This window comes from Centruroides vittatus, unplaced genomic scaffold (genome assembly GCF_030686945.1).
Source record: "Centruroides vittatus isolate TY-2023 unplaced genomic scaffold, ASM3068694v2 contig_885, whole genome shotgun sequence".
Classification (NCBI taxonomy): domain Eukaryota; kingdom Metazoa; phylum Arthropoda; class Arachnida; order Scorpiones; family Buthidae; genus Centruroides; species Centruroides vittatus.
The window spans coordinates 89059-116946 of NW_027122577.1; the positions used below are offsets into that span (position 1 = coordinate 89059).

Sequence of the window (27888 nt, forward strand, 5' to 3'; positions counted from 1 at the left end):
AAACTATTAATGCTTGGAATTTTAAAAATAATTAGGAAAAATAGTAGGCTTTGAAAATTTAAATATTTTTGCAAAAGTTATGCAAAATCCTTACGACAAGTGGGCGTTTTATTTTTAGTTTAGTTTTAGCATCGACATTGGATCGATTTATCGACATGTTTCTTATTTTATTTTCTGTTAAAAATTAATGAGTTTTCATGTTTAATTGTGAAGTTTGAATGTTATTTAAATAGATAATGAAATAATAAAGTTATGATTTACATTTATTATATAAAAAATAAAGCAATAATAAAAAATCAATTTATTATAGATAAATTATCAAATTATCAAATATAAATTATTATTAAAAAATGGGGGTCACAAAAAATTATGAAATATTTAGTGGACCGCGAGTATAAAAAGGTTAAGAACCACTGCCCTAGACCATCACTGACGAGCAATTAACTGATTGCCCCTGGAAGTCGGCTTCTTACAGGAACACAGCTTCCCTGTCATCAAATGTCACGGCACGCCACTGATCTGTATCATAAAATTTTAATGAAGCCGGATGACCGAAGCAGTTAAGACGATAGCTTGCCACTTTGGGGATTCCAGGATCAAATCTGGAGAAGCGGGAATTTTTCAGCTTCAGTCTGTTGAGCTCCGTCCCTCATCACCCGCCGCCCCATTTTTGGACTTTATTTTTACGTAATATATGCAAAATTCGTAACAAATGATTTTTTAAAATATTTGTTACAAATTATAGATCTTTCTTTTGAGCACAACGAGATTCTACCATCTAGTTTTCTTGAGAAATTGTTAAAAATGTATTATAATAATTACGATAAAATGTTTCGTGCATATTTTAATACTATATAAATAATATAGTATATTTTTATTGCTAATGACATATTATATAATAAAATAAAGTATAAATAAGATTTTTACATAAAATCAATTGATATTAAATCTTATTGAAGAACTTCTAATAACTAGAGGGCGTAAGTGGCGTTAAAATATGTCGTCTTCGTTAGTGAAGAGGTCTTTAGATTTATTTCGAGATCCGAAAAGTGGTAATTATCTTTGATATTCATTTAGTGTGGTATATATATTATTAAAATTTTAACTCTGACGAATGGGTATGACGAATGTCGATAGTTGTTAGCCTGTTGAGGATATTGAGTTTGATTTTTCTTTTTTTCTTTTGTGTGCTGGTTCATATGGAGACTAGCCTGTTGGCTTTTTCTCCGATGCGCTCCGCCTAGTGGTTATATTGAGTGTGATTGTACACTGAAGATATAAAAAGCATGGATGTGACACGTGTTTCTGAGATTGAACTTTTAAATCTACTAAAAATAACTGGGGGGACCGTTAAGGGTACCTCTCTATAGTCGAAGTCGGCTAGATCGGTCAATCCGATCGCATCCACGAACAGGGTCGTCGTGGCGTTGAGTGGTGTATTCTCGAATTGAAGAAAAAGTGTAAATGCTGTTATCACGTGTTTATTTACAGCTAAGTACAACTATATATACAGAAGGTATAACAGTGTCGATCGTGGAGACAAGAGTCAGAGCACACGAGGCGGACGTCCGAACCGAAGCATGTCGAGCCGAAAAGTGGTTAGCCTCAACCCTGACGTCATACTGGTTAGGGATGGTGGTCAATTGCAGTGTTGCCGATCGCCGCAGTACCCCTTCCTAGTGTAACGATCATGTGGCTAACGAAAACGTGCCGGAAATCGGACGAGTCTTTCGGAGCGCATCGTAGTTTTGGTTTCGGCTTCTTGCTTCGAATGCGTGGTGCTTGATGATTTAGGCTCTTGTACTTCTGTTGAACTGGGAACTTGTTCCGTGTCTGTCTCTTGCTTGTCGTCTGTTGGTGGTCTCTCGCTTGGTGAAAGGTGTTCTGCCAGACAGTAAGCTGGCTTAAGTCTGTCTATAGAGATAACTGTCTCTTTTTGCCGTACGCAGACTTTGAAGAATTTATCTGCACGCTGCAGTAGTGGAAATGGTCTGTCGTACGGCGGCTGCAGAGGTGGCCATACGGCGTCGTGCCATACGAAAACGTGGGTGCAGCACTGTAGGTCCTGAGGGACGAATATCTTCTTGGTTCCGTGACATCTTGTTGGAGTTGGTGTCAGTTGGTGCATTTGCTCCTTGAGCTGTTGTACGAAAACTGCTGCATTTGAGTCTGATAGTGTAGGGGCAAGAAACTCGCCGGGTAGACATAAGGTCGTCCCGTAGACGAGTTCGGCGGTTGTTGCCTTGATGTCTTCTTTAAAGGCAGCTCGCATCCCTAGCAGCACTGATGGTAAGACCTCTGTCCAGCGGTCGGTCAAGCAAGCCTTGAGAGCCGATTTAAGTCTGCGGTGGCTGTTCTCCACCAGGCCATTTGCCATTGGGTGAAAGGCTGCTACCCAACAATTTAGTCAGAGCTCAGAACAGGTGCGATTCGAATTTCCTACCCTGGTCGGTAGTGACCGTCTTCGGTACACTGTAACGCGCGACCCACTGACCATAGAAAACCTTTGCCACCGTCTCTGCCGTACAATCGGCGATTGGGAAAGCCTCCACCCAACAGGTGAACCTGTCGATGAGCGTGAGACAATACATGTTACCTTGCGAAGGCAGAAGGGGACCTACAATATCCATATGCACGTGTTCAAAACAGGCGTTAGGGACCTGAAGATTTTGGACAGGGCTCCACGTGTGTCTATGAATTTTCACTCGTTGGCATGGAATGCAGGTTTTGGCCCACATACGGGAGTCCTTTCTAATGGAAGGCCAAACAAAACGACTAGTTATTAATTTGGCAGTAGCTCTTATCCCAGGATGAGCCAGATTGTGTACGGCATCGAAGACTTGCCTGCGGAAATTAACTGGGATATATGGACGAATTTTGTTTGTAGATATATCACAGAATAATTTGGGGCCTGCATTCGTTAAGGGCATTTTCTTCAGCTGCAAGGCTGTACTTGAAGACAGTAATTGTTGTAATTCGGGGTCGCTGATCTGGGCTTGCATGATGCTCGTGTAGTCTATTGCGTTTGGCACTTCGATAGTTTCGATCCGTGACAATACGTCCGCCGGTGTGTTGTCGCTGCCTTTGATGTAGCGGATGTCTGTGCTGAATTGTCCTATAAGGTCAAGATGCCTTAATTGCCTAGGGGTGCACTTCTCTGGCTTCTGACTAAAAGCATAAGTCAGTGGGCGATGGTTTGTGAAAACCGTAAACTCCCTGCCTTCGAGCATGTGCTTGAAGTGCCTTATTGATGCGTATATGGCATAAAGCTCTCTATCGAAAACTGACCATTTTCGTTGTGGCTCTGTTAATTTGGCAGAGAAGAAAGCTAGTGGCTGCATCTTCGGCCGCTGTTGGAGGAGTCAACTTGATTTAGTGAGCCGCCAAAAGCTATGTCGCTTGCGTCGGTAAAAAGTACCAGTTGCGCATTTGGATTCAGGTGTGTCAATAGTGTCGCGTTGGCTAATTCCTCCTTGCAATGGTGGAAGGTGTTGGTTGTCTTCTCGGTCCACTGGATTTTGCTGTTGGGTTTAAGGTTTGGTCCTTTTAGTAACTCGTTTAGTGGGGCTTGTGCATGGGCTGTGTTTGGGACATTCCTACGATAGTAATTAAGTAGCCCCAGAAAACGCCTGAGCTCGCAAACCATTGTTGGAATTTTATACGCCAGTATGGGGTTTATGCATTCGGGTAGAGGTTTAATGCCTTCCTTGCTGACTAAGTACCCCAAAAATGGTAGCTCTGGTGCCCCCAATATACATTTGCTCAGATTTACCTTGACGCTGTACTCGGAGAGGTGAGGGAAAACCGCCTCTAGGTGAATCTCATGCTGCTCCCTCGATTCACTAGCAATTAAAATGTCATCAAGGTATGCGAAGGTAAAGTTGAGCGCTTGGAGTACCTTATTTATGAACTGTTGGAAGGTCTGCCGGGCATTGGACAACCTGAAAGGCATGAACCTGAATTCGAAGAGGCCAAAAGGGGTTGTGATTGCCGTCTTTGGAATGTCGTCGGGATGTACAGGAACCTGATTATACGTGCGGACTAAATTGACCTTGGAGAATATAATTTTGCCAAATAGGGAAGAGGAGAAATCTTGCAGATGTGGTAACGGGTAGCGGTCAGGAATCGTAAGTTGATTCAATGCTCGATAATTGCCCGTTGGTCTGAAATCGCCGTTTGACTTGGGCACCATGTGCAAGGGGCTGGTCCAGTTGGAGGTGCTGGGTCTGCAAATTCCTTGCTCCATCATATATTGGAACTCTTTCCGAGCTGCCGCGAGTTTGGCTGGGTGCAGTCGGCGGGGTTTTGCGAATACCGACTGTCCCTTTGTTATAATGCGATGCACAGTGTGGTGTTTGGGTGCCCTGGCCGTCCCTGCGGGTAAGGATGGAAAATGTCGGGATACTTCTCCAGAATACTGTGGTATGTCGACGAGCTGGCTATCAGCGTTACTTGAGTAATATCTGTTTCGATCTTTTTACCTGTGGTGGCTAGATTGGTAATTGAGTCTGAGATGAGCGCCCTTTAGGTCGATTAACAATCCGTATTGCCGCAGAAAGTCGGCACCTATGATTGGCTTACTGATGTCGGCTAGTACAAATGGCCACTGAAAACGGCGGTGGAGGTTGAGTCCAAGCGTAACTAACTTGGTGCCGTACGTTCGTATCGGTGTACCATTTGCCACGTAGAGCTTTACAGCGTGGGGGTCACCCCGTGAGCCGTTTCCTGAGAAGGGTAAAACACACACGTCGCTTCCGCTATTCACCAGGTACTAGCGGTTAGAAATGGGGTCAAAAATGAATAAATGGCTCTTGTTATTGGGTCTGAAATCGCAGCGGGCCGTTTCGTGTGATTTCCTTAAGAGTTTCCCGACTGGTGGAAAGAGCATGGGGAGCGGCAGCGTTTTGCCTCGCTCCTGTATTTCTGGTGATACCAGCAAGGGTGGCTAGGCAAGGAAGATCACAAGGGTGCTAGCATCCCCCAAGGGCGATGCTAGCCACCCTTGTGATCTTCCTTGCCTAGACCTGTCTCGGGGTCGAGCTAATCGTTCGATTCTCTGACTCAGGGATTCTTTTTGCATCTGGAGCTCGCTTAGCTGAATTTGAGTGTTATCGGGGACTTTTTGGACTTCGTTTACATTTGCGTGCGTTACTTCGCCTATTTTGTCGGCCATGGTGGCCAAGTTTTCTAATTTGTCATCGGAGGCTGCCAGGATCGCCTGGGTCTGTTGCGGCAGTCATTGTGACCACAAGGTTTTAAGAAAATCTTCCCCTAATTTATTGTTAGTTAACTGCTTCATTTTACTTAGTAAATGTGAAGGCTTTTCATCTCCCAACGCAATATCAGAGAGTAGCGCTTTGATTCGCCTTTGTTCCGAGTCTGAAAAATTGGCGAGCAGTCTGGCCTTAAGAGTATTATAACGGTTTTCAGCTGGTGGGTTGAGGACGATGTCGCTTACATAGTTGAAAATGTCAGAGTTGAGAGCGGAAACGACAGAGTAGTACTTGGTTCTGTCTTTTGTGATGCCTGAAATGGCAAACTGGGCCTCTATATTGGCGAACCACAACTCTGGAGTCTTGTCCCAAAATGGAGGTAGTTTGAGAGCCACTCTGTTCACTTCTGTGGTGGGTTCAGGCTTCGTCATCTTTGTTCGGCTGCTTGACCAGCGTGGAAGGGAAAAAAAGAGGCCTACCTGAATTTCCGTAAATGGCGTCCGGGCTTTGGGCTTGGGAATGTTTGGTGTTGCTCCCACGTTGTTGGATCACGTTCAGGTCACCAGTGGGGGGACCGTTAAGAGTACCTCTTTATAGTTTTTTGAAGTACGTCAGATGTTAAATTTTTGTTTAATAAATTAAGACATGGTCGCTCTGGAAACATTTTTTACTTCCCTAGACGATCTCCATTTTTTTCCCTTTTTGTTCTAGAACAATTTTTCTTTTAGATGACCGGACCTTTCTTTAGAGGCTACTCAGCCATCCAATATTAAAAAAACAGGGTTAATCCAATTAAAATTATAAAAAATTTCTTAAAAATTGGAAAATGGGATCTTACGACGTCTTTTCTTACATCCATGTCCATTCGGGAGTTCGGGCCTTTATCCACTCAAAAAAATGCACTGGAAAATGTAGATTTTGTTGACTCGGTCCCTCTGGCGACGATTTTTCATTTAAAGTTTTTTGAAGTACGTCGGATGTTAAATTTTTGTTTAATAAATTAAGACATAGTCGCTCTGGAAACATTTTTTCCTCTTTATAGTCAAAGTCGGCAAGATCGGTCAATCCGATCGCATCCACGAACAGGGTCGTCGTGGCGTTGAGTGGTGTATTCTCGAATTGAAGAAAAAGTCTAAATGCTGTTATCACGTGTTTATTTACAGCTAAGTACAACTATATGTACAGAAGGTATAACAATGTTGATCGTGGAGACAAGGGTTGGAGCGCACGAGGCGGACATCCGAACTGAAGCACGTCGAGCCGAAAAGTGGTTAGCCTCGACCCTGACATCACGCCGGTTGGGGACAGTGGTCAGTCGCAGTGTTGCCGACCACCGCATAACAATAGGATATAAATTACATGGAACAAATATTTGTTTTGTAAGATTTCAGATGTGAATGACGCTGTTGGGACCTTAACATAGCTGTAGAGCATGCCTATAGGAACAAAACAGTCAAAGAAACCATACCTTTAAATGAGACCCTTTGCCAGATATAGCCCTCCAAAGTCAGCCTAAAGCCTACTTCCAGGCACTGTATGGAGTCACATTGCATGCTCTGTTAAGCCTATCATGTGTTTAAGGGTCGAATTATAAACTCCATAACACAACCGTATCCGTATTTGTAAATGTTTGCTACACTGGATATCTATAGCAATAGTTATAAACTACCGTAAGTCCTTTTCCGTATCCGTAAAGGGACAAACTTTCTTACGGTTTAGAAACTAGTCCATCGTGAGCATGCGCAAAATCATCGGTAGTTACTGCCAGATCTAACACTATAATAATTTATTCATTTTATTATTATTCTATTTTTTTTTTTTTTTATGACTAAATTAATTCGTATCTTAAAATTTTATATTATTCAGAAACAGCATTGTCGGGCAAAAGTTACGTTTTAACCAATTTGTGAAAGTTTCGTCTGTTGCTTCTGGCACAACTTCTGATTGTATATCGACTGACGGTGACCTAGCGCATGCACAGTTGGTCAGTTCTCCGTATCCCTACTGTAAAAGTTTGATCGATCCAAACTTTTCTTATGGAATGTGGTACGGCCATACGGATAAGATACAGAGTTTATACCCACGCTATACGGATACGCTTACAGCTACGGATATGGTTACGTTACGGAGTTTATAACTCGACCCTAACAGTCAGTACAGCATGGTGATCAGACATTTTAATGATATGTATTGACAAAGAATAAGGAAAAGTCTGACATTGACCTTTTGCAAGATAATAGGTTGGAGAAAACGTTGAGTATATCATCCCGGTGTATTAGAAGTGGAGAATATCCTTTGCAAGATGTTTACCTCCAAATGTGGAACCCGACAGCAGGCGATTGGAATCGCCGCGATTCCGATTGCCATCTTGCTTGCAGATGTTACAGCTTGCAAGCAAGTTATGTTATAGGCATTGAGATCAGTGTCTATAACAAATAATAAATGCGTTAACTTCTAATGACCGAAAACAATTTTTACCTTGAAGCAGTACTGCTGCCTATTCTCCGTGCTCTGTGTCGTCAAGCTTTGCTGTTGCTCGTCTTGTTGACACGCTGCATGAAATCATGTGCTTTGGTGCTCATTATCGCTTGCACCTCTGTGCCAGGTGGGGCAAGACCCCACATCCTCTAAAAGTACATAACATCAAATACTCCATGAACAGTCGAGTGGGCTACTCGAAGCTGGCATAGTCGCATGAGCTAAAATGTTAAACACTATAGTCTTAGTGGAGCATATGGCATGACTCAGAATTGTGTGCAACTGATTTCGAGGGCTATATCTTGCAAAAGGTTATATAAACATGAAAATTTAATGATTTTGAAATTCATTGGATGAGATTTTTGATTCTTGGAGATGTTTAATTAAAGTTTTATCATATTCCTCAACAGATTACTATGGGTGATTCATAGTTTGTAGACTGAGTTAGGATTGGCTGATTCATTTTGGAGAACTAATGTTACTGGTCTATCTGATACATTTATATTTTTATTTTTTGTTTGTGTTTGAGAGATTATTTTATTCTCAGAGTCACATACTTAGTTTTCAATTTTTTTTAGAAACAAAAACAGTTGTAGAAAGTATTATAAAATTCTTTGTGCCTAATAAAATGAAAAAATGCTTGTTGACATTATGTTAACATTAGTATTTTAATTTTTTCAGACACTGTCAAAGAGAATACGATTACCAGTACAAAAAAATACGGTTTGAAAAAGGAACGTAGAAAACATCAAAAGAAAAAAATCTGTAATAAATTAAATTTAAAAGATAAGAAAATTCATTCAGTTGTTGGTAAGTCATATGATTATTTCATAATTTGTTTTTTAAATATGACACTTTTCTCTTTATTGAAATTGTATCTTTAAGGCATGAAAATTTGAAAGATTAACTTGACCTTAAGATCATCTAAGTTCCAGTGATAAAATTTCTAATTAAACAGCATTCAGATTGATATAATGATTGATTAAGTTCTTATTGTTATAGATAATGATGTTCAAGTTTTTTTGTTGTTTAGAATGTCTGTTATTTATTGTAAGATAATTACTAATATGTCACTTAGTAAGTTTGCACCTTTTTTTTTTTAACTAAGTACCTATTAAATTCTAAATTATTTTTTGAACCTGATATTGAAAATAAATTATCCATGCTGTAATTATTTCTTTAGGAAAGGAACATCAATCTACACCAGTGCTTGCCAGGCCATCTTTATTTCATCAATGTCTTATTTGCACTTCCTGGGATACATTATTTTTCTGCTTTTTTTAATACAGATTTTTATTTGTATAATGAAGTTGTCTTTTTACTTATATTTGTCTTTATTTTTTTGTTTACAAGACATCTCTGTAGTAAGTTTGTGTGAAACAGTAGTAAATTTAAATTCTTATTTCAAGAATCTAATAATGCTGTTTTTTCCCAAACTTATTACAGAAGTCATTGTGATAAGCTTGCGTAAAAAACATCACTATTAGGTTGCTGAAATAATAATTTAATACAAATTCAAATAAGAAGCTAAATGAGTAGTAGTAAATTTGTTAAAAATTTGTGTATTCTTTCTTCTGGATTATTAAATTAAAGGAATTACTTATTTGAAAATATTGTTTCAGAATCATTGAGTGACTAAATTTCCCACTTTACTCACATCCTGCCAAACTTGTGTTACTTATTTTTTCCCTTCCTTCTCTTGGTGAATGCAGAGATGTCTTGTTTACAAAATTTCTTTTCAGCTATTGTTTATTTCTATGCTGTTATTATTATTTAAGTTATTAGGGTAGATGTACCAGTTTTGGCCAGTGTACCAGTTCTGGCCAGAAAACAAATTTAACTTAAAAATATAATCACCATATATTCAAATCTGTCTAATGAAACAAACTTTTATTGTTAACTGTTCACACAGTTAACAATGAAAGTTTGTTTCATTTGTGATTATATTTTCAAGTTAAATTTATTTTCTGGCCAGAACTGGTACATCTACCCTACTAGTTTTTGATATGCATACACTTTTTAAAATTTTCTAATGTATATGTCTTCTTCGTGATCAAGGATTTTTACGTTATTTTTATCTATTTTACAGTTATTGACATTAGTGTTCATAAAATATGGAATTTTTGTTTGTTTGTATTTTAATTCAGCCTCATGTTCTTTAAATTACATTAGTAATTTTCTTTTTATTTCATCTGTATATGGACCAAATACAATATACAGTATCTGTTACATGTGCAACAGATACCATATACTATATTTGGTCTTTCTCAAAATGTATTAAAAAAAATAGATAAATAATATATCCCAGGAAGTGCCATACTGAAGAAGAGAAGAAAGTTCCTAAAATATGTATATGGCATTGACAAAATAAAGATGGTTTGACAAGGTAAAGCATTGGTGTGAATTAATGTTTCTTCCCTAAGAAATAATTTACAGCATCTGTAATAAAACAATTAGGGTGGCTGGCAACTTTTCAACTTTTATTGGTAACTTGCATATTCATTAACAGAATCGTAAGCAGTTATTAATTCTGGTGTGAATTTTTTAATAACTAATGTGTTTTGACCTTATTTAAAAGCCTTCATTGGATTACATTACTTTGAATGTCTAAGGCACTTACAGAATGTCTATGTATTGATATCTGAAATTGATTGATTTGATTTGCTAAATCAAACTATAAATAACATTCAAAAATTTTTTGACAAAACAGTAATTTTGCAAAACAGACTACTGTTGAAATTTTGTCTTTGGTGTACTTTCCTAAAATATCTAAAATTTTGAGTAAATGTTCTTGTCTTTGTAAGTTGTTGCAAATTTTATAACATTGTATGTTGAAATAAAGATTGTAAATGACAATCTCTGTTTTATGACTACTTTTGATTTTCCCCTAGAGTGTTCACAAATTAGAGGTTTTTACTATTATTTTATAGTAAACCAAATTATCTAATAATCAAATGATAACATCTTACACTCTCCTCAAGGACACTGGTGTTCCTGAGGAATGTATAAGGGAATGAGGTATGAAGATACTTTTATTTTTGAGTTTCAGTGTGAATATATCATTGCTTTAGTTTCATATAAACTAATTACTCTGTAAACATGGTTCCAAAAATAAGGATAATGATAGTGTAGATCTGATAAGTCAAAGAAAAGTCATGAATACTTACTTTAAAGGAAAAAATTAAAATTTTAAATTTAATCAGAAAAGTTTGCTTCCAAAAATTTTTGATTTATGGCATCATGCTATTTATTATTAATATGGTATTTATTTGCCTCATTTATAACAAAAATTTGTATAATAGGTATGTTAGTATAGGAAATACAGGTAGGCCTCCTATAACGTGGTAGATACGTTCCTTGAAAATACCGCATTGTGGGAAATCACGTTATAGGAGACACCAACTTAATACAAAAACTGGGATTCAGTTCTAAAAAGAGAAAAACTGCCTTTTATGGTGTAACATTTTCATCATTTTTTAAATTTATGTACATAAAAAGCTTAAATAAAATCCAACATCATATAAAAACTAAAAAGATTATGATTTCAAGTCAAAAAGAAACATAATGTTATGCTCGCAAATTTAGTCCACGTCATCACTTATTATAGTTGTTTGAGAATGTTTGACTGGCCTTATTTCAAGATCTGAGCTTGTTTTGTCAAGTTCCACTGCATTTATGTGATCTGTTGCGATTTTTCTGTTATGTGAAAGATAATTCGTATCTAAATACCCTAAACTGTCTTGTAAAAGTACCGCACTGTAAGAAAATTTCCGTGTTTTTCCAACCGCATTAGAGCGAAAACGCGTTGTAAAGGTACCACGTTGTAGGAGGCCTACTTGTATTTAATTATTAATGGGGTTTGCTATTTTACATGAATTTTGCTTACACAAGAGGTTTTGGAATGTATTAGTCATGTATGGCAGGGCCCAGCTGTGAATAGTCTATTTAGTATTATTTGATATTTTAACTGAAACCTTTCAGGTATATCAGTTTTGATGGTTTTTTTTTTTTTTATTAAGTTAAAATTCTTAATAATCATGTAATTTTATTTATAGATGAATTCAAGAAGAAGAAAATACAAGACCAAACAGAAAATAATTTATACATTATAGAAAGATTTTCAAATAAAAAAATCAGTTCAAAAGTAGTTGAGAAAGTGAGTTTTATTTCTAATTTCTTTTCATAAGAAAAAATTTATAAATATTACTTTATTTATTTGAATAAAATAAATTTTTATACTTTCATTAAACATATTTTGAGTCATTTTTCTGACATGGAATATTAGCTTTATACATAAATTGATTTTTGCTTTTTATTTTGTCTTTGTTTTTCTCGTCTGTGTATACTTTAATGATAAAATTAAAGCATAAATTAGGCACATCAATATAACAAATTTTACTAGCCAGTCTGTTTATTATTATTACTGTTTATACATACAGGTAAGAATTAAATAGTATCTGGATGTTGGAAAATCACCTGGAAAGAAAAATACAGGCATAATAAAACAGTTTTTACTTTTTAAGAGAGATTTTTAATGTAAATTCCTTATCATCATCATCCATAAAATTTGTTGTTATTTCTTTTTTCTCCTTTACATATGATTATCTTTGTCAAGAAAAATCTTCCTATAGATTTGTGTGTAATATTTTATGTGAGGGTAACTTTCAAGAAATTATTCCAAACACTTAAAGAAATGAGTATATGATTGATTAAATTGACACATTAAATCAGGCAAGTATATTCTGTCCAGTTTTTGTTACAACTTCAAAACATATTTTCAGTTTCTTGTTTCAGTAATTTTTTCTTCTTTTTCTTATATTAAATGCACCATCTGCTGTAGTTGGTGGAGAGTGATTTTCTTTGATAGTATCCTAATAGCATCCTTTGCAATGGAAGGATACTATCAAAGAAAATCAGTATCTTCTCTCTTCTTTATTAGTAACGAGAAGTGCTATTTCACATAATGAGGTCCTTTTTGTTTACTTATATAAAAGATTTTTGAGTTACTATAGCACATCTTTAAAAACAACTTAGGCCACGACTCCACTAGCCATAAAATGGCCGTAAAACCCCTCGTTGTAAAAGCTTTTAATCATGTGACCAAGATATTTTACACCTGAGCAGGTCGTAAAACCAACGTAAAAGCAAGTTGAGCAGTGTTCAACTTTTGATGCGAATACAACCGTAAAACGGTACCATCCACCAATCAGAATTCAGTGAAATCTAGGTCATTGTGACATGTGTGAAAATGGCGAAAAACAAGCTTTTGTGTACGTTCTCTCGTGGCTACTTGGAAAGATTTATTGAAGACATCGAAAAGTATTCATATATCTACGACAAGAGGTATTCCGATTATTATAATGGATGCCTAAAATACGAGATATAGACGGCCAAAGGAAAATCCTTCATTTAGAGGAGTATATAATAATAAAGCTAAGCTTATAAGTGCTGTATATAATCTTAGTAATACAATAATAAATGTTAATATATAAAAGTAAAGATATTATTTTTACTACATTTGTAATTATAGTACAGAAAAAACTCATAGAATATAATCATTGTCTTTGTATCGATATATCACGTATACAACTGTAATAGTACCGTCGCCATAAAAACTTCGCTAGCCGGACCTCCACCGCAATCCGAGCGCGAACGCAAATAGGTCACGTGATTAAAAGCTTTTACGGCCGTTTTTGCACTAGTGGAGTCGCGGCCTTACTTCCAGTAGAACTTACATAAAATTAAAATTTTTTAAATTGTAACACTAATTTCTGAATTTAAACAACCTAGACTTTCAAATTTTAAATTTCAGTAAAAGTATTAAGCTTTACATAAAGTTTAATTCTTGTTAAACTTAACAGTGTTCCATATTATTTCTATTTTTGGCCCTTATTCAGCTTTTTCAATAATTTTGGCTTCCTTCCACTGTGGTATTGACACTCCTATTTATGGAGTCATACTTTTCTATTTATATTGTACCCTTATTTTTTGGGGGGTTTGCTGACAGAAAATTGAATTTTTCATGATACTCTAATTTTTCTTTGCTGTTTATTCCTCTTAAATGCCATGTTTCAACCTTTAGAGAATCAATTCTAATCCAGTGTACTGCTTCCTTTCCCATACCTTAATTGTTTTCAAATTATCAATCTAGGATCAATATCTTGACTCTCTGGGCAATCTGATTTATCATCTTAAAAAATTTGCCAGGATGAATTTACTTAGTCTTAAGAAATGTATTTTTTCTAAAAGACTATACATACTAGACGAGTCAATTTCATTCTGTCTCTTCACACGCTGTTGAGGCAATAACAATTCCACGGCGAAGTCGACCTTTTATTAGGCTACTCGTCTGCCATACAATGCAAAAAAGTTAAAAATAGTCCTCTAGTGGTGGCATACAAATAAAATCAATAAATACATTTTTTAAAATAATTTATAAAAAATATTTTTTCTAAAATAAATTCGTCCCAGCAAATTTTTTAAAATGTATTTATTGATTTTATTTTAGGCCACTGCTAGAGGACTATTTTTAACTTTTTTGCATTGTATGGCAGACGAGTAGCCTGCAATAAAAGGTCGACTTTGCCGTGGAATTGTTATTACCTCAACAGCGTGTGAAGGGACAGAACAAAATTGACTCGTCTAGTATGTATAGTCTTATAGTCTTGAGAAATGTATTTTTTCTAAAAATGATTTATCATCGCTTGGTGAGTTGATAGGTGTTACAATGCTGCATTCATGTCTTGAGATAACCTTCTGGAAGATTGTTCTGGCATATTTTGACCACATCACATATTCATCCCCTCACTAATGTTGATGTGCAGGTGGGATTGGGGGACTAAGTTTTTATAACTATTTAAAGGATCTGCTGGATTTAAATGTGCTGATATTCTTTCACTTATTAATTTTTCAGTATTGAAAATAAAAGTAATTTTATGTAATGAGTATTTTTGGGCTGCAATTTGAAAAAATTGTAGACATATAAATTCCCACTGTTGCCTGTCCATCAGTCTTTCCTTAATCTCGAGAATGGAGTTAGATAGATGAAAGACGAAACCAGATATGGAAACTTTGGGGGAGGAGGCCCAATTAACTATATATGAACTTCCAATGCAAACTGGAAGTCATGTTATTTCAATTCAAAAATTTTCCGCTGAAAGGTGTTAGATAGATGACCTGTACTACTCTATTGTTAAAGGAAAGGTAATGTACAGGGGCAAATCCCTACTAATTTGAAGTGGAGAGCATATATTTTAAATTAAATAAATTAAAAATGTGATTAAAAATTGCAGCCCAGCATTGTGGTGATGTCACAATAAATAATTGCTCATAAGATGTATAATTTGATATACAGTATAAAATTTCTTTATAATAATTAAACCATGATTGTTGCAAATTATGTTCCTAAAATTGATTTTATTTATTTTGTTTATCAACATTTCCAATATATATATTTAATTATAATACACAAAATAGTATGAGTGGTATTTTTGATATTAACATTTAGCTGCAATTAAAATTCACATAAATACATTAATAACGTTTCCCACTATTTACATTTTCTTTATTTTTAATTGCAAACCTGCTACTTTAACTAATCTGAAATATGTATATACAGTATTTGCAGTTTAAATATTGTAAAAAAAATTATTTGAGGAACTTTTTCATCAAAATGTGAACTCTTAAGTTTTACAATTTTTATTTGTTTACTTTTTTTATTTAAATGCTAAATAATTTGCCCTAGAGATAAGCATTAGGTGCCATCACTTGCTAAATTTAATAATTATAATTAATTATACTCTCCTATTCACACTCAGATTCTTTAACTTTATAAAGTTAACACATCTTAATACTGAGAGAGCTCATTTATTCAGCTAAACAAACGTTTGTTTAGCTGAATAAATGAGCTTTCTCAGTATTAAGGTGTGTTAACTTTATAAAATTAATTATACATTTAAAAAAATAAAAATAAAAATTTTGGTGTACAAAGGGACAAAGAAATAAAGGACACTTAAAATTTGTTCATGGAAAATTTTTTCGTAAATTTTCTAAGTTTATAATTATAATTAAAAATATTTTAATAATTAATTTAGAAGGTTCTAGAAGAAAAGAATGTTTAATCTTATGTACATTTGTAGGCATATAAAATAAAAATCTGGAGTAACTTTATTTTTTTCTACACGTGCATGTGAAAAGAAATTCAACATGTAAATTTCCTGTTGCATTTGAGTTGCTTATTTAATACTAAATGTTCTTTTTTGAAAATAATTTGACTTTTAAAAATGGAAGACAAACATAGAAAACTCATTGGAAATCTTTATATTTGAAATTTGATGAAAGAAAAACTGTTTACTCTGAAACATTTAAGTACAGGCATTTGAAAAAGTTTGATATATGCTACAATTAAGAGATTAGAAGAGAAGAAAACACTATTTAGAGATGAAGCAAGTGGATGAAAAAAGGTTAAAATGACTGAAGTGAAGCATAAGCATTTAACTGATGCTGCTGTTGGTAAGCTTGTGCCAAAAGTTCAAAATATCTCAAATATATGCATGAGATATTAAAGGAACAGAACATGGGTGCAGAAATTATTTTCTTGAAAACAAAGTATACTGAAACAGTTAGAAAATCAAACAAGGTTAGTCCAACAGCTGACCAAAGAGAATCTACATCCTGAAAAAATTCTGCATGTTCTTATAGATGATAGGTCTTATTTTATACTAGATAACTCAACATACAGGAAATAAAAGTTTTTACTTTGAAAAAGGAAAAGACATTATGCTAGTAGTAAAATGAAGTGCACACGAAGTTCTGGCATTAGTTCTGATGTGTGTAGCCATAAGCTCTTGCAGGCTGTCTTGGGCCCTCATCACACCATCTAAACTGCATCAACACGGAAGTATATAGTATTGTGTACGTCAAGAAGAAACTAGTTCCATTTTTAAAGAAGCACTATCTGAATGGAGATTTTATTTTGACTAGATATGGCAAAATTCCACTATGCTCAAAACACAGTTGTTGATTTTGATCAACATGGGATATAATACATCCTTGTGAAATCAATGTGTCTAATGCAGCGTTTCTCAACCTGGGGTCGCGAGACAATAATGAAATCATTTTATGAGAAAAAATCATTTATTATAAACTTATAAATGTTTTACTTACAATAAGTACACATGTAAAGAAAAGAAATTAATGTGATGGTTACATTTGTTTTTCATTTAAAATTTTCTCCATACGTGGATCAAATTACAAAGAGCTTGTACACATCAAGTTGGAACTTGTAAATTGCTCATGTATGTACACATCATACATGCATGTTCATACTCGTTGCTATAAATGCAGTGACATAAAATAATAAGAATAGTTGTATTACATTTTTTATACTATCGGTATTTTCTTAATGTATAAAATTAGTGCAATGTGATTATATAATAATTTAAAAAATTTACATTTATAATTTACTGGTCTTTCTCTGTTTTTAAACTCTGTCGAAATCAGAATTAAAAAAGTGAATTTCACTTGTAGTTCTTAGGATTTTTTTAAAGAAAATTTCTTGGAATTTATTAATTTTAATATTTGAGTAACTGATCCCATTGTTTTATTATTTATTTATCATTTTATAATTACAGTCAAAATTCAATTAGCAACAGTAAGGCTTACTGTTATTATTCCTTTGGGTGGGGGTTGTGAAATATTAATTTTATTTATATTTTCTATTTGGGGGTCGCAGAGCTAAGAAGATTGAGAATCGCTGGTCTAATGTATCCCCAACCGAAACCGATTAAATGGTTTGATACCACCTAAAGCAAAATTATATGGTTATTTAGGAGGCCAATTCCACTAAGAGAACTACATAAAAAAATTCAGAATAAGCTTCAGACTACAACTAAAGACTTCCAGAATCGTTTGAAACGTGAAAACAAAAGTTGAAAGGCAGCAAACTGTAGAGTAGATTTGATTTTGTTAAACTGACAGATTGCTGAAATATATTTTCTTTATTTGCATTCCTCATATTTGTAATCCCACAACATCCAACAAGAATAAATTAGTTTTCATATTTCAGATTATTTCAGATTTTTAGTTTACACATCCTTAAATATTCTATTGAAAAGTTTTCTTTAAGTTAACTTAGTTTAAAACTTTTCTTATTGCCTTTGTATTCCACTCAAAAATGTCTTAATTGAATTTTTTCCTTTCTTAAGCAAATATAATTATTATTTTGATTTAAATTAAAAATGCTGATTGTTCTTAAACAATTATTTATGAAATTATCATAAATAATTGACTGATTAATATTTAATATTATATGTAATTTAAATATATTGAGTTTATTTTCAGTCGAGCTGTTATTTCATTGTGTTGGTTTTTTATATATGTTTACAGCTATTGAAAAAGAAATCTAAAAATTCAACAGATAGTCAACAAGACACTGTAGAACAATCAACTGTATTTACTGATGAAGATTTTGAAAACTTTGAAAGAGAGTATAATTTAAAATAATTGAATTTATCATGGTAATAAAATTTATAAAAAATTAATCTTTTTTTGTTATTTCCAAAATTTATATTTTAATATGTAATTAAATGTATCATAATTTTAAAATTGTTATAAAAGAAATTAAATTTTTAAATACAGTAGAACATCAGTTATCTGAAAACCATTTAATTGAAACACGGTTAACCGAAGTGTTCCAGTCTGCAAATTCAAATTTCTGAAAATATCACATTTGGCCACACAGCTAGTGCTGTGGCACTGCAGCACTTTCCTTTTCCTTCCAACCAGCCTATGTAACCAAACTTGTCACTTGTGACAAATCTGTATGTACTGTAGTTGTTGTTTCGTTCACAATGGCAACTAAACGTAAACGCGTTGTTCTCAGTGTTTTTGATAAAATTAAAATAATAGACCGGTTGAAGAGTGGTGCTAGTGGATCAAGCTTAGCTCGGGAATATGGAGTTGGAAATGCCACAATATCGGACATTAAAAAGAATAGCGATGTCATTAAAAAGTTTGCAAGTATACTTGACAGTGAAGATGGAAGCTTGCACAGAAAAACAATGAAAATGGCAGAAAACCAGGATTTAGACACTGCAGTTTACACATGGTTCATTCAGGCACGTAGCCAAGGACAACCAATAAGTGGCCCTATGATTTGTGAAAAAGCTCTTGAAATGAACAAGAAACTAGGGGGTAATGCTGATTTTAAAGCGACTACTGGCTGGCTTAATGCGTTTCAAATCTAGGCATGGAATTAGGCAATCGGACAAGCGGGCTGAAAAACTGTTGGATGATACTGAAGCAACTGAATATTTGAAAGAGTGTTTTAAAAACATGATTGATAAGGAGGGCTACAAAAAAACCAATGTCTACAATGCAGATGAAACTGGTTTGTACTGGAAGAAAATGCCAACAAAAACTGTAATTTCTAAGAATGAAATGTCAGCACCTGGTTTTAAGGCAAGCAAATCACGCGTCACTGTTATGGTATGCACAAATGTTACAGGAACACACAGGCTACCTTTGCTAATCATAGGAAAGTCTAAAAATCCGCGGTGCTTTAAGGGAATAAAAAACTTGCCGGTTACCTACAAGAATCAAAAGAATTCATGGATGGATACAAGGATTTTTAAAGAATGGTATGAAACTGTATTTATCCCTGAAGTCAAAATGCATCAGCTTACAACCGGGAATTCTGGAAATGTTTTGTTGTTGATTGATAATGCCCCATGTCATCCCTCAGACATTTCACTGGAAAGAGAAAACGGAAAGTTCAAAGTTGTTTTCTTGCCTTCCAATCTTACTTCACTCCTCCAACCGATGGGCCAGGGGGTCATTGAAAGCTTCAAATGTTATTACAGAAAGGCATTGCTGCATATGGTACTGATTGGGGAAGAATATGGAAAAACAATTAAGCAAATGTATGCTGAAATTAACTTGAAGGATGCTGTGTACATGGCAGCAGAAGCTTGGGCTACTGTCAACCAAACTACACTAGCAACAGCTTGGAATAAGCTCCTACCATCAAATGAGTCTATCACTGCACCTGAAGAGCCACCAAACAGCCACTTTGTATCACAACTGTTTGGACTGATTAAAGAATATTCTGGTTTTGAAGAATGTGATGAGGAAAACATTCAAGACTGGCTCAAATGTGATGTCGATGACCCTGGCTATCAAGTATTGTCGGATGATGAAATCATTGCCGGTGTCATCGACGACCAAGACCCTTGCGACGATGAAGAAGAGCCTAGTGATGATGATCGTGCTGAAAAAGTTCCATCCAGCGAGGAAGCTTTTCACTGCCTTGAGACAGCTATGAAGTGGTTAGAACAACAAGAAGAATGTGATGCTGTCCAATTGCTGTTTTTAAAACGTGTACAAGATTTAGCAGCAAAAAAACGAGTCTCAGAGGCAAAAAAAACAGTTTCAGTTATGAAGCAAAAGACAATTTTGGACTTCTTTTCCTAAACTGTAAGCCTACTTTATGTATTTGTAAGACATGTAATACAAAATATATACAATGCAGTTTTGTGTTTAATATATTTTTTTGTAAATGATCAGTTGTCCGAACAACTGCAGTTTCAAATTGTTTCAGATGATCGTTGCTCTACTAGAGTTATTTTTTAAGGTGGTACATTATAACATAGTATATCAAACATTGTGAAGCTCAATATGTATGTAGAAACATAACCAAACAATTGCCTTAAGTAATTGGGCTATAACTCTGCTAATTTAAGGATTAATACTAAATAATTTGCTATTAGGGGCAGTTTTAATAAGTTAATAAATAATGGCACCAGTAAAATTCAAATAAAGGTTCTTATATCGATGTCTGCTTCTGGTCCGTTGATAAGCACACCATAAAGTTCAAGTACTTCAGGTCTTCCACTCTCTGGTTCATCAGAAAGACACCTTAAGACTTCACAAGCTGCGTTCAGTGGCAACCACTTCCACAACAGTCATAGCTTCAGCTTGCAAGACAGTTGTAGCAACCCTTTTTCCTGCCACAGCATCTCCTTATATACTATTTGTTGTAAGTCCGACGGTTGGCCAATCATGAGCCGCACTGGATCTAGCTCTTCACGTTCGCTCCAGCTAATAGCCCATCTCAACTTGGTCCAAATGTCAACCGTCTCTTTCCTGGATGCATGTGTCAATATTTCAAAATTTGAATTATTGTGTTGCACACAACAACTTATTGACAGCACCTGACATCTACCTCTAGTAGCAATTACTTAGTATTAATCATTAAATTAGCAGAGTTATAGCCCCGATTGTTTAAGGCAATCATTTAGTTATTTTTCTACATAATTATAACTTTTTAAAGTAAAATATAGTTTGTTTGAATCTGTCAGATGTCATTGGAATTTCTTTGTTCTCTGTTTTTGAAACCACAGTTATTTAATGTGACAATGAGATGGTAGGGTTTTGAAAAACATTAATTGGAAACAAATAAGTTGATTCCTTGTGTTTTATAATAATGTTTGAATTCATTATAAAGAAAAATTAGTATATTGAATTTTTGTTTGTATACCAGTTTTCCATGGAAATCTATACTGGTATCATAATTAAAGTTAATAAAATAATGTTTAAAGTTGAAATATATTGAAAATAGATTAATTTACAAGTATTTTTATTATTTTATGATGAACTTCATCATAAAAAGAATGATTTTTTTGTTCTGATGAAGTTCACAAGTTATATTGTGAACATCTATTTATAAATTAGAATATGCAAACAAATTTTGAATGAAAGTGTTTATATTTTACAAAATAAATTTTTAACATAACAATAAAAGATTTTTATATTTGTTTACATTGTGTTATCAATTCATTTTTTGGTTAATGTTACCTATGGTAGTGAACATGGCGGCTTGTCTCTGAAACAGTGGGGACGCACGTTCTAACCTAACCTATTCTAATTAATTACCCCCTATTCTAATAATTTGGTTGGTAATAATTCTGGTAATTTATTAGAATAGGTTAGGTTAGAATGTGTGTCCTCACTGTTTCATAGTTGAGCCACCATGTTTGCTACCATAGGTAACATTAACCCATTTTTTAAATATAGCAGATAATTATGAATAGAAATAGAATTAGTCTTTATTTCTTCATAAGAAAAAATATTGCAGATCTTCTCTTCATTAGCCATTCTTAGAATTCTGTTATCTTCAATACAGTGGGTGATCAGTTTATGAACAGTTCGGATAGTGAACAAATCAGATAACGAACACTTTCGCGAAAGATTTTTATGATTGGAGAACGAACACATGTTCGGATAACAAACACTTCACTAAACAAACATAAGAAGAAGCGATGGAAAATAACAAATACCAATTGATTTTCCCTTGTCTTCATATAACAATTCAAAACCATTTGGAGCACAGGAGACGTCAACATTGATGCTCAACCTGATACCGATCGGATAGTGTTTCCCCAAACTTTGAAACTTCATTATAATTCCAGTTTTTTGTTTACTTTTCTGACAAATAATTTTTTATAGTCTTCACGAGACTGTCAGGCACTCGTTAAGTTTTGCCTCGGTTTTTATTTTCTAAAGGTGAGAGTTTAACTCCTATTGGATATTCATTAATGTTTTAACACCAAAATTTTGAATTTCATTCGGGCATCACATTTACATAATTCTTTTGTATTGCTAGTTGATTTCTGTTCTCCAAATTTTTGTGAGTGCTTTGCTGAACTTTTTATTTCAAAAAGAAATTGATAATATTATGGAACCCAAAAAGAGTGGTGTGTCAAGAACTGTGCTCACCATAGAAACCAAGAAAAAGATAATATCCAAAGTAGAGAGTGGGAAGATGTCTGATGTTGCTAGGCAGTATGGTTTGAGCAGGTCTACAGTAGGCACAATCTTAACTAAGAAAGATATAATCAAGAAGAGTTAAGAAGCTGAAGGAATAACGAAAACTCCATCTGAGAAACAAAGATGTTCCATCCATGAGAAAATGGAGATATTTCTTTTAATTTGGATAAAAGAAAGGGAAATGAAAAAAAATGTAACTAGTATGACTATCATTCAAGAGAAAGCTAGAGAAATTTTTGAAGAACTGAAGAAACAAACTCTATATTTTTGTCACATGAGGAGATAGAATTCAAGGTGTTTTGAAGCATGACAGTTCTTCTGAATGATGACTTTAAAAGTTTTGGAGAATGATAAACATGTAATTCAAGGTGAGTCTGCTAATGCAGATGAAGAAGCTGAGTTCCGTCTCAAATTTGAAGAATTCATTAAAAAGGATATTGTCTACAACAAATTTTCAATTTTGATGAAATTGGTTTATTTTGGAAGTACATGCCGAACCATGTACTGTACCTACATCACAAAAGACAAAAAAATATTCTTGGGCATAAACCCATGTAAGACCAATTGACGTTACTTTTGGGAACTAATGCTAGCAAGTGATACATAGCTTATCCCACTTCTTCTCTATCACTCTGAGAACCCTAGAGCGTTCAAAAAAATTCCATAATTAAAGAAAGACTGCCAGTGATGTGGAGATTGAATAAAAGGGCATGGGTCATGCAGGCTCTTTTCAAAGAATGGCTGTTTGAAGTTTGTGTTCCAAGCATCAAGAATTACCTTCAGACCAATGAATTTCCATTAAAAGCACTATTTCTATTGGACAATGCACCAGGACACCCAAAATACCTTGAAGATAATTTGCTGGAAGACTCCCTGGCTGACAGTTCAGTTTCTGCCTCTGAATACCAATTCGTTGATTCAACTAATGGATCAAGAGGTTATTGCAGGTTTCAAAAAATTGTACATTCGAGCACTGTTTTGTCAGTGTTTTGAAGCATAACAGTTCTCAGCAATGACATTAAAAACGTTTCGGAAAGAAAAATTTGATATTCTATACAGCTCATTCAAAAGGTATGGTCAGAAGTCTCTCAAAGACAGTTGAATTCTGCTTGGCAAAAGCTGTGTCCCTCTTGCATTCAGGGAGACAGAGATGATCCCTGAAATTATGGATGAAATTGTGACAACTGCTAGAGATATGGAATTGGAGATGAATAAAGATGACATTGAAGAGCTCATAATGGAATCTGAAACTGATCAGATGACAACTCTTAAATGAAGAGCACACAGAAACTTAACGAGATGTGTTTTCTTCTGAAAAAGAGGATCATTGCTGACATCTGCTGTTAAAGATCTTTTGAAGAAGTAGGAGGATGTGAGAACAACGGTCTTAGAATGGTATCCAAACCACGTTGAGGTTAATAGGCTTGGAAATCTCTACAATTACAATGCTATTAGGGTGCGACTATGCAGACGCGAGCGGGCGAGATGCGATAAATATCAAAACCTGTCAGATATGTGTGAGAACCAGAAATTCGCTTTTGCCAGCATTATTTCTCGCTTGTGCATGGTTTCCTTTGAGAAAACCAAATTGCTCGCTCCAAATTCGCGTCTCCATAGTCACATCGATTATCCGAATACCGATCAACCGAAACATTGGTTAACCGAAAGCATTCCAGTCGGCAAATTCAAGTTTCCGACGGTGCTGTGGCGATAAAATATTTGGCTATGTCTTGGGCTACTCCAATATCATTTTTGTTGGTGTGCGTATTTTAGCTGGAAGCACTAACGCAACCATGATACGAGATAAAATAACTCGTTCTATGGGTACGTTCGTAAAGTCAAATCAGTTAAGGGTCAATTTACACACAACAGTGATGTGCCGTCACAGTGACCGTTTGGTGCATAAACATCGATAAATATCACACACAGCCAATCAGAGTTTCATCTACGACACGTGATCTGTATTCTGTCAATCGTACAGTATCGTACATGAAATTCTGATTGGCTATGTATGATATTTATCGATGCTTACTGCACTGTGCCGGCACGTCACTGTTGTGTGTAAATCGACCCTAAACGTGTTAGTAACGAATCGGTCAAAAAGTAGTAGCCTCGCTCAGTGTGCATGCTCTGCGGTGATGACATTTCGGACGAAACTCTAACGAAGTTCACGAAGTAAAAAGTTAGTTCACTTCGTTAAGAAAATGGCGCCCGACGATATCGATGTTTCTAAATCTACTCGAGTGTTTAAATTGTGAATTAAAAGGTGAAATGATAGAAATAACTGTTCACCCGAAGCAATCTAAGAAAAATATTAAGGATAAGGCTGCACTAGTAACATTCATATCTTCGATTTTACAACAGCCATTTATAAACGAATCGGTCGAAAAGTCTAAGGAAATAAACGAGAATGACGTCATCGTTATTCTTAACTCGGACTACGAACGTACCCTGTTTCGTTGATCGGAATGTTTTTGATACTAGATTAACTTCCGAAATATAATTTTTTTGTTTTTATATTTTTCAATATATTTATTTTGTTTGTGCAAAATAAAGAAATAATTTTTAACGATACAATAGCCACGATTATTACATTTTAAAAAATTTTCGTTAGGCTGAACATCGACGAAAATTCAACGCGAAGCGACACGCAACGGAGAAAAATTTCAATATGGGATAGGTTAATATATTTTTTGTACATGATCGGTTATCCGAATAATCGATGCTCTACTGTATTTGTGTATTTTATCTGTTGTTTTCATGTTTTAATTATTATTATTTAGGGCATTTAATTGTATTATTTTTGCCTTAAATTTTGTGTATTTGCTGTTTAATTTTTTTGATATGGGGGTTGTTCAAGATCTGGGGTTTAAGGAAATGGATTAATTCATTTTCCATTATTTCTAACAGGGAAAATTGATTCGGACTTTTAACAATTCAGAATTTGAATGGCATCTTCTGTATAGTCAGTCACTTTAGTCTACTGAATTGGTTATATAAAAAATTATAAATGGATAATATATCACTAAAAAGATTGTGATATCTATTGAATGTTATTTTGTGTTAACTTTTTGGTTCATAGAATTAAAATTTTAATTATATTACTGTTTTATTTATCATAAAAACAGAAACATTAATAATAATTTTTTTTAAGATTCCATTAAATATAGATGATCCTAGGAGTACACTTTCAGGTTGCACAGACCTCAAGTGAGTTCAATTACTTTTATTCTGAACTTTTTAATTTTAAAAGCATTCTGATTTTGTCATTTAAATTAGGGAACAACTTAAACAACAAGGAATTGTCATTATTCATCAACATCCAAAAGATGAAAAAGTGTTGCAAACTGAGGATATTGAATTTCAGAAGGCAATGGAGACAGGAAAACATATTATTGTTATAGAACCGGAAGGACTTGGTGAAATGGCATCTATGTGGATTACCTTTGGAAATTTTTTTCATAAAATGAATATAATTATGAGTTTAGGAACCATTACATCTGCATATATTTTCAAAAAACCATATGTTTGTTGCAGTTTGTGTGCATTTACCGTCTTAAGTTCCATTGTATACACTTTAACGTGGCAGTTTGATCCATGTACTAATTATAGGGTGGAAAAAAATCCAAAAAAGATAGCAAGATTTGCAATGTTAGTTTCTAACCAAAATCCAACAGTTCTTATTTTAAAAAAAGATAGACTTAAAAGTTTTGCTCGTCTTACCATGACAATCTCGGCAACTAGTATTTGTCTATGGAACTTTTATAAATTTTATTCGGGAAAAATGAAAATTTAAATAAATAAGAAAAATAAAAGATTTGAAAGTGCAATTCATTTTATAACCAAATTTAATTTCAATTTATTTTGTAAATTTAAAATAAAGATAAAAGTGATCAGTTTTTATTAGATAAAAGATAATATATAAAATCATCTATAAACTTTAATTATTGTGATTCGTGTAATGAGTGAACAAGACTTATAATACATGCAAAATATTCTGATTATACCTTATTTAAAATTAGTGTTTTGTTTATGATTTATATCATCACAACGTAAACACTGAAAATCATCATTCTATCACATCATAAATAAAGAACAAATAATTATTACAATAATAAAATAATTAGTAATAAATAACTATGAACCCATTGGCCTTATTATGATTTCAGACTCATCACACACCTTTCTGATTAATGATTTCAAATTAATATCTTAGAATAATGAATAAAACTTGGAAAATTGTGTGATAAGTCTGAAATCATAACAACAAGGCCAGCAGGCTCATAGTTATTTATTACTAATTGATAGATAATAACAGACTAAAAGTTTATATTGAATAATAAAATGAATTTATTTTGTAATATATTAAGCTTTTATAAATGTAGAAGATAAAATCAGGGAAGAATGCAAATTAACTATAAACTAATGCAAAGTTAAAACAAATGTTTAATGTTGCATTAATTTCTAGTTAATTGTATTTATAAAGAGTAATTTAAGGAATCATAAATTTTGAGGGAAAGTATTTAATAAAAGAAATATGAAAATATAAGCTTACATCACATTATAAAGATTAATTAAATCAATAGTTTTCCTTATCCAACAACAATTTTTTTGTTAATATGTGATACACAATTTATAATCCATTTAAAATAAATGGAAGATGAATAACTATTGTATTATAAAAATTCATAAGTTGTTACGGTATCTTAGTTATGAAACATTTATCCTTAAAATTGATAATAGTTAAAGTAACTGGAATTTAAATGGCATGTTAATTTTAATAATAAAATCTTATTTCACTGTTTTATTTTTAATAATTTTATAGATAGATTTTGTTATCAATATTAAAGTATTAATTAGAAGTACAGATCCATTTATGACTATAGTATGGCTACAAATCAATTGAATGTGTTAATCTTCAGTGGCCAAACAGCTGGAGCTACAAGTGACTCTTCTAGACTTACTGTGGCTCCTGCACAATCTTCTTATACAATTTTTTTTATATAAACTTAAACTTTATATAAATAATACTATTTTAATGGAGAAAACAACTCTTGCTTATTTCTGATAAGCAATATATTGCTCCTGATTTGGCCTCCCTGGTGTAAACATCACATTTTGTTCACGACGCGTTTTAGGAACTTAATAGCCAATTATTTCTAACACCACCGGATTTCAACAAATTAACCAAACTTGAACCAAAGGTTATACATATAACAGGAAAGACGGATGGAAGGCCGACAAAGTCTCGCTTGGAACGACTCAGGGCCGGTTTTGGTGGTATGCAGTGCGTGCAGCGCCGGATTAAGCCTCTTGCGGGCCCTAGACAAAATTTAAATTGGGGCCCCATTTAAATAAGTTGCTTCTAAAC

At 34.0% G+C, this 27888-nt stretch overlaps 1 protein-coding gene across 1 annotated transcript; it reads left to right on the forward strand.

Annotated features, from left to right (window-relative positions):
• Window positions 1-911: 911 nt before the first annotated feature.
• Window positions 912-26347, forward strand: LOC136983728 (transmembrane protein 11-A, mitochondrial-like). The gene is made up of 5 exons (XM_067280552.1): window positions 912-1052; window positions 8373-8501; window positions 11747-11847; window positions 25672-25727; window positions 25797-26347. Exons 1-5 carry the CDS (start codon window positions 998-1000, stop codon window positions 26311-26313), a joined length of 858 nt encoding a protein of 285 aa, XP_067136653.1. The 5' UTR covers window positions 912-997; the 3' UTR covers window positions 26314-26347.
• Window positions 26348-27888: the final 1541 nt, after the last annotated feature.

What these genes read in the sequence shown, in the direction of transcription:
- LOC136983728 (XM_067280552.1), top strand. Translation starts at nt 998, where the DNA reads ATGTCGTCTTCGTTAGTGAAGAGGTCTTTAGATTTATTTCGAGATCCG. An exon ending in ATTTCGAGATCCGAAAAGTG is followed by an intron (nt 1,053 to 8,372) that starts GTAATTATCTTT and finishes TAATTTTTTCAG; the next exon opens with ACACTGTCAAAGAGAATACG. An exon ending in GAAAATTCATTCAGTTGTTG is followed by an intron (nt 8,502 to 11,746) that starts GTAAGTCATATG and finishes TTTTATTTATAG; the next exon opens with ATGAATTCAAGAAGAAGAAA.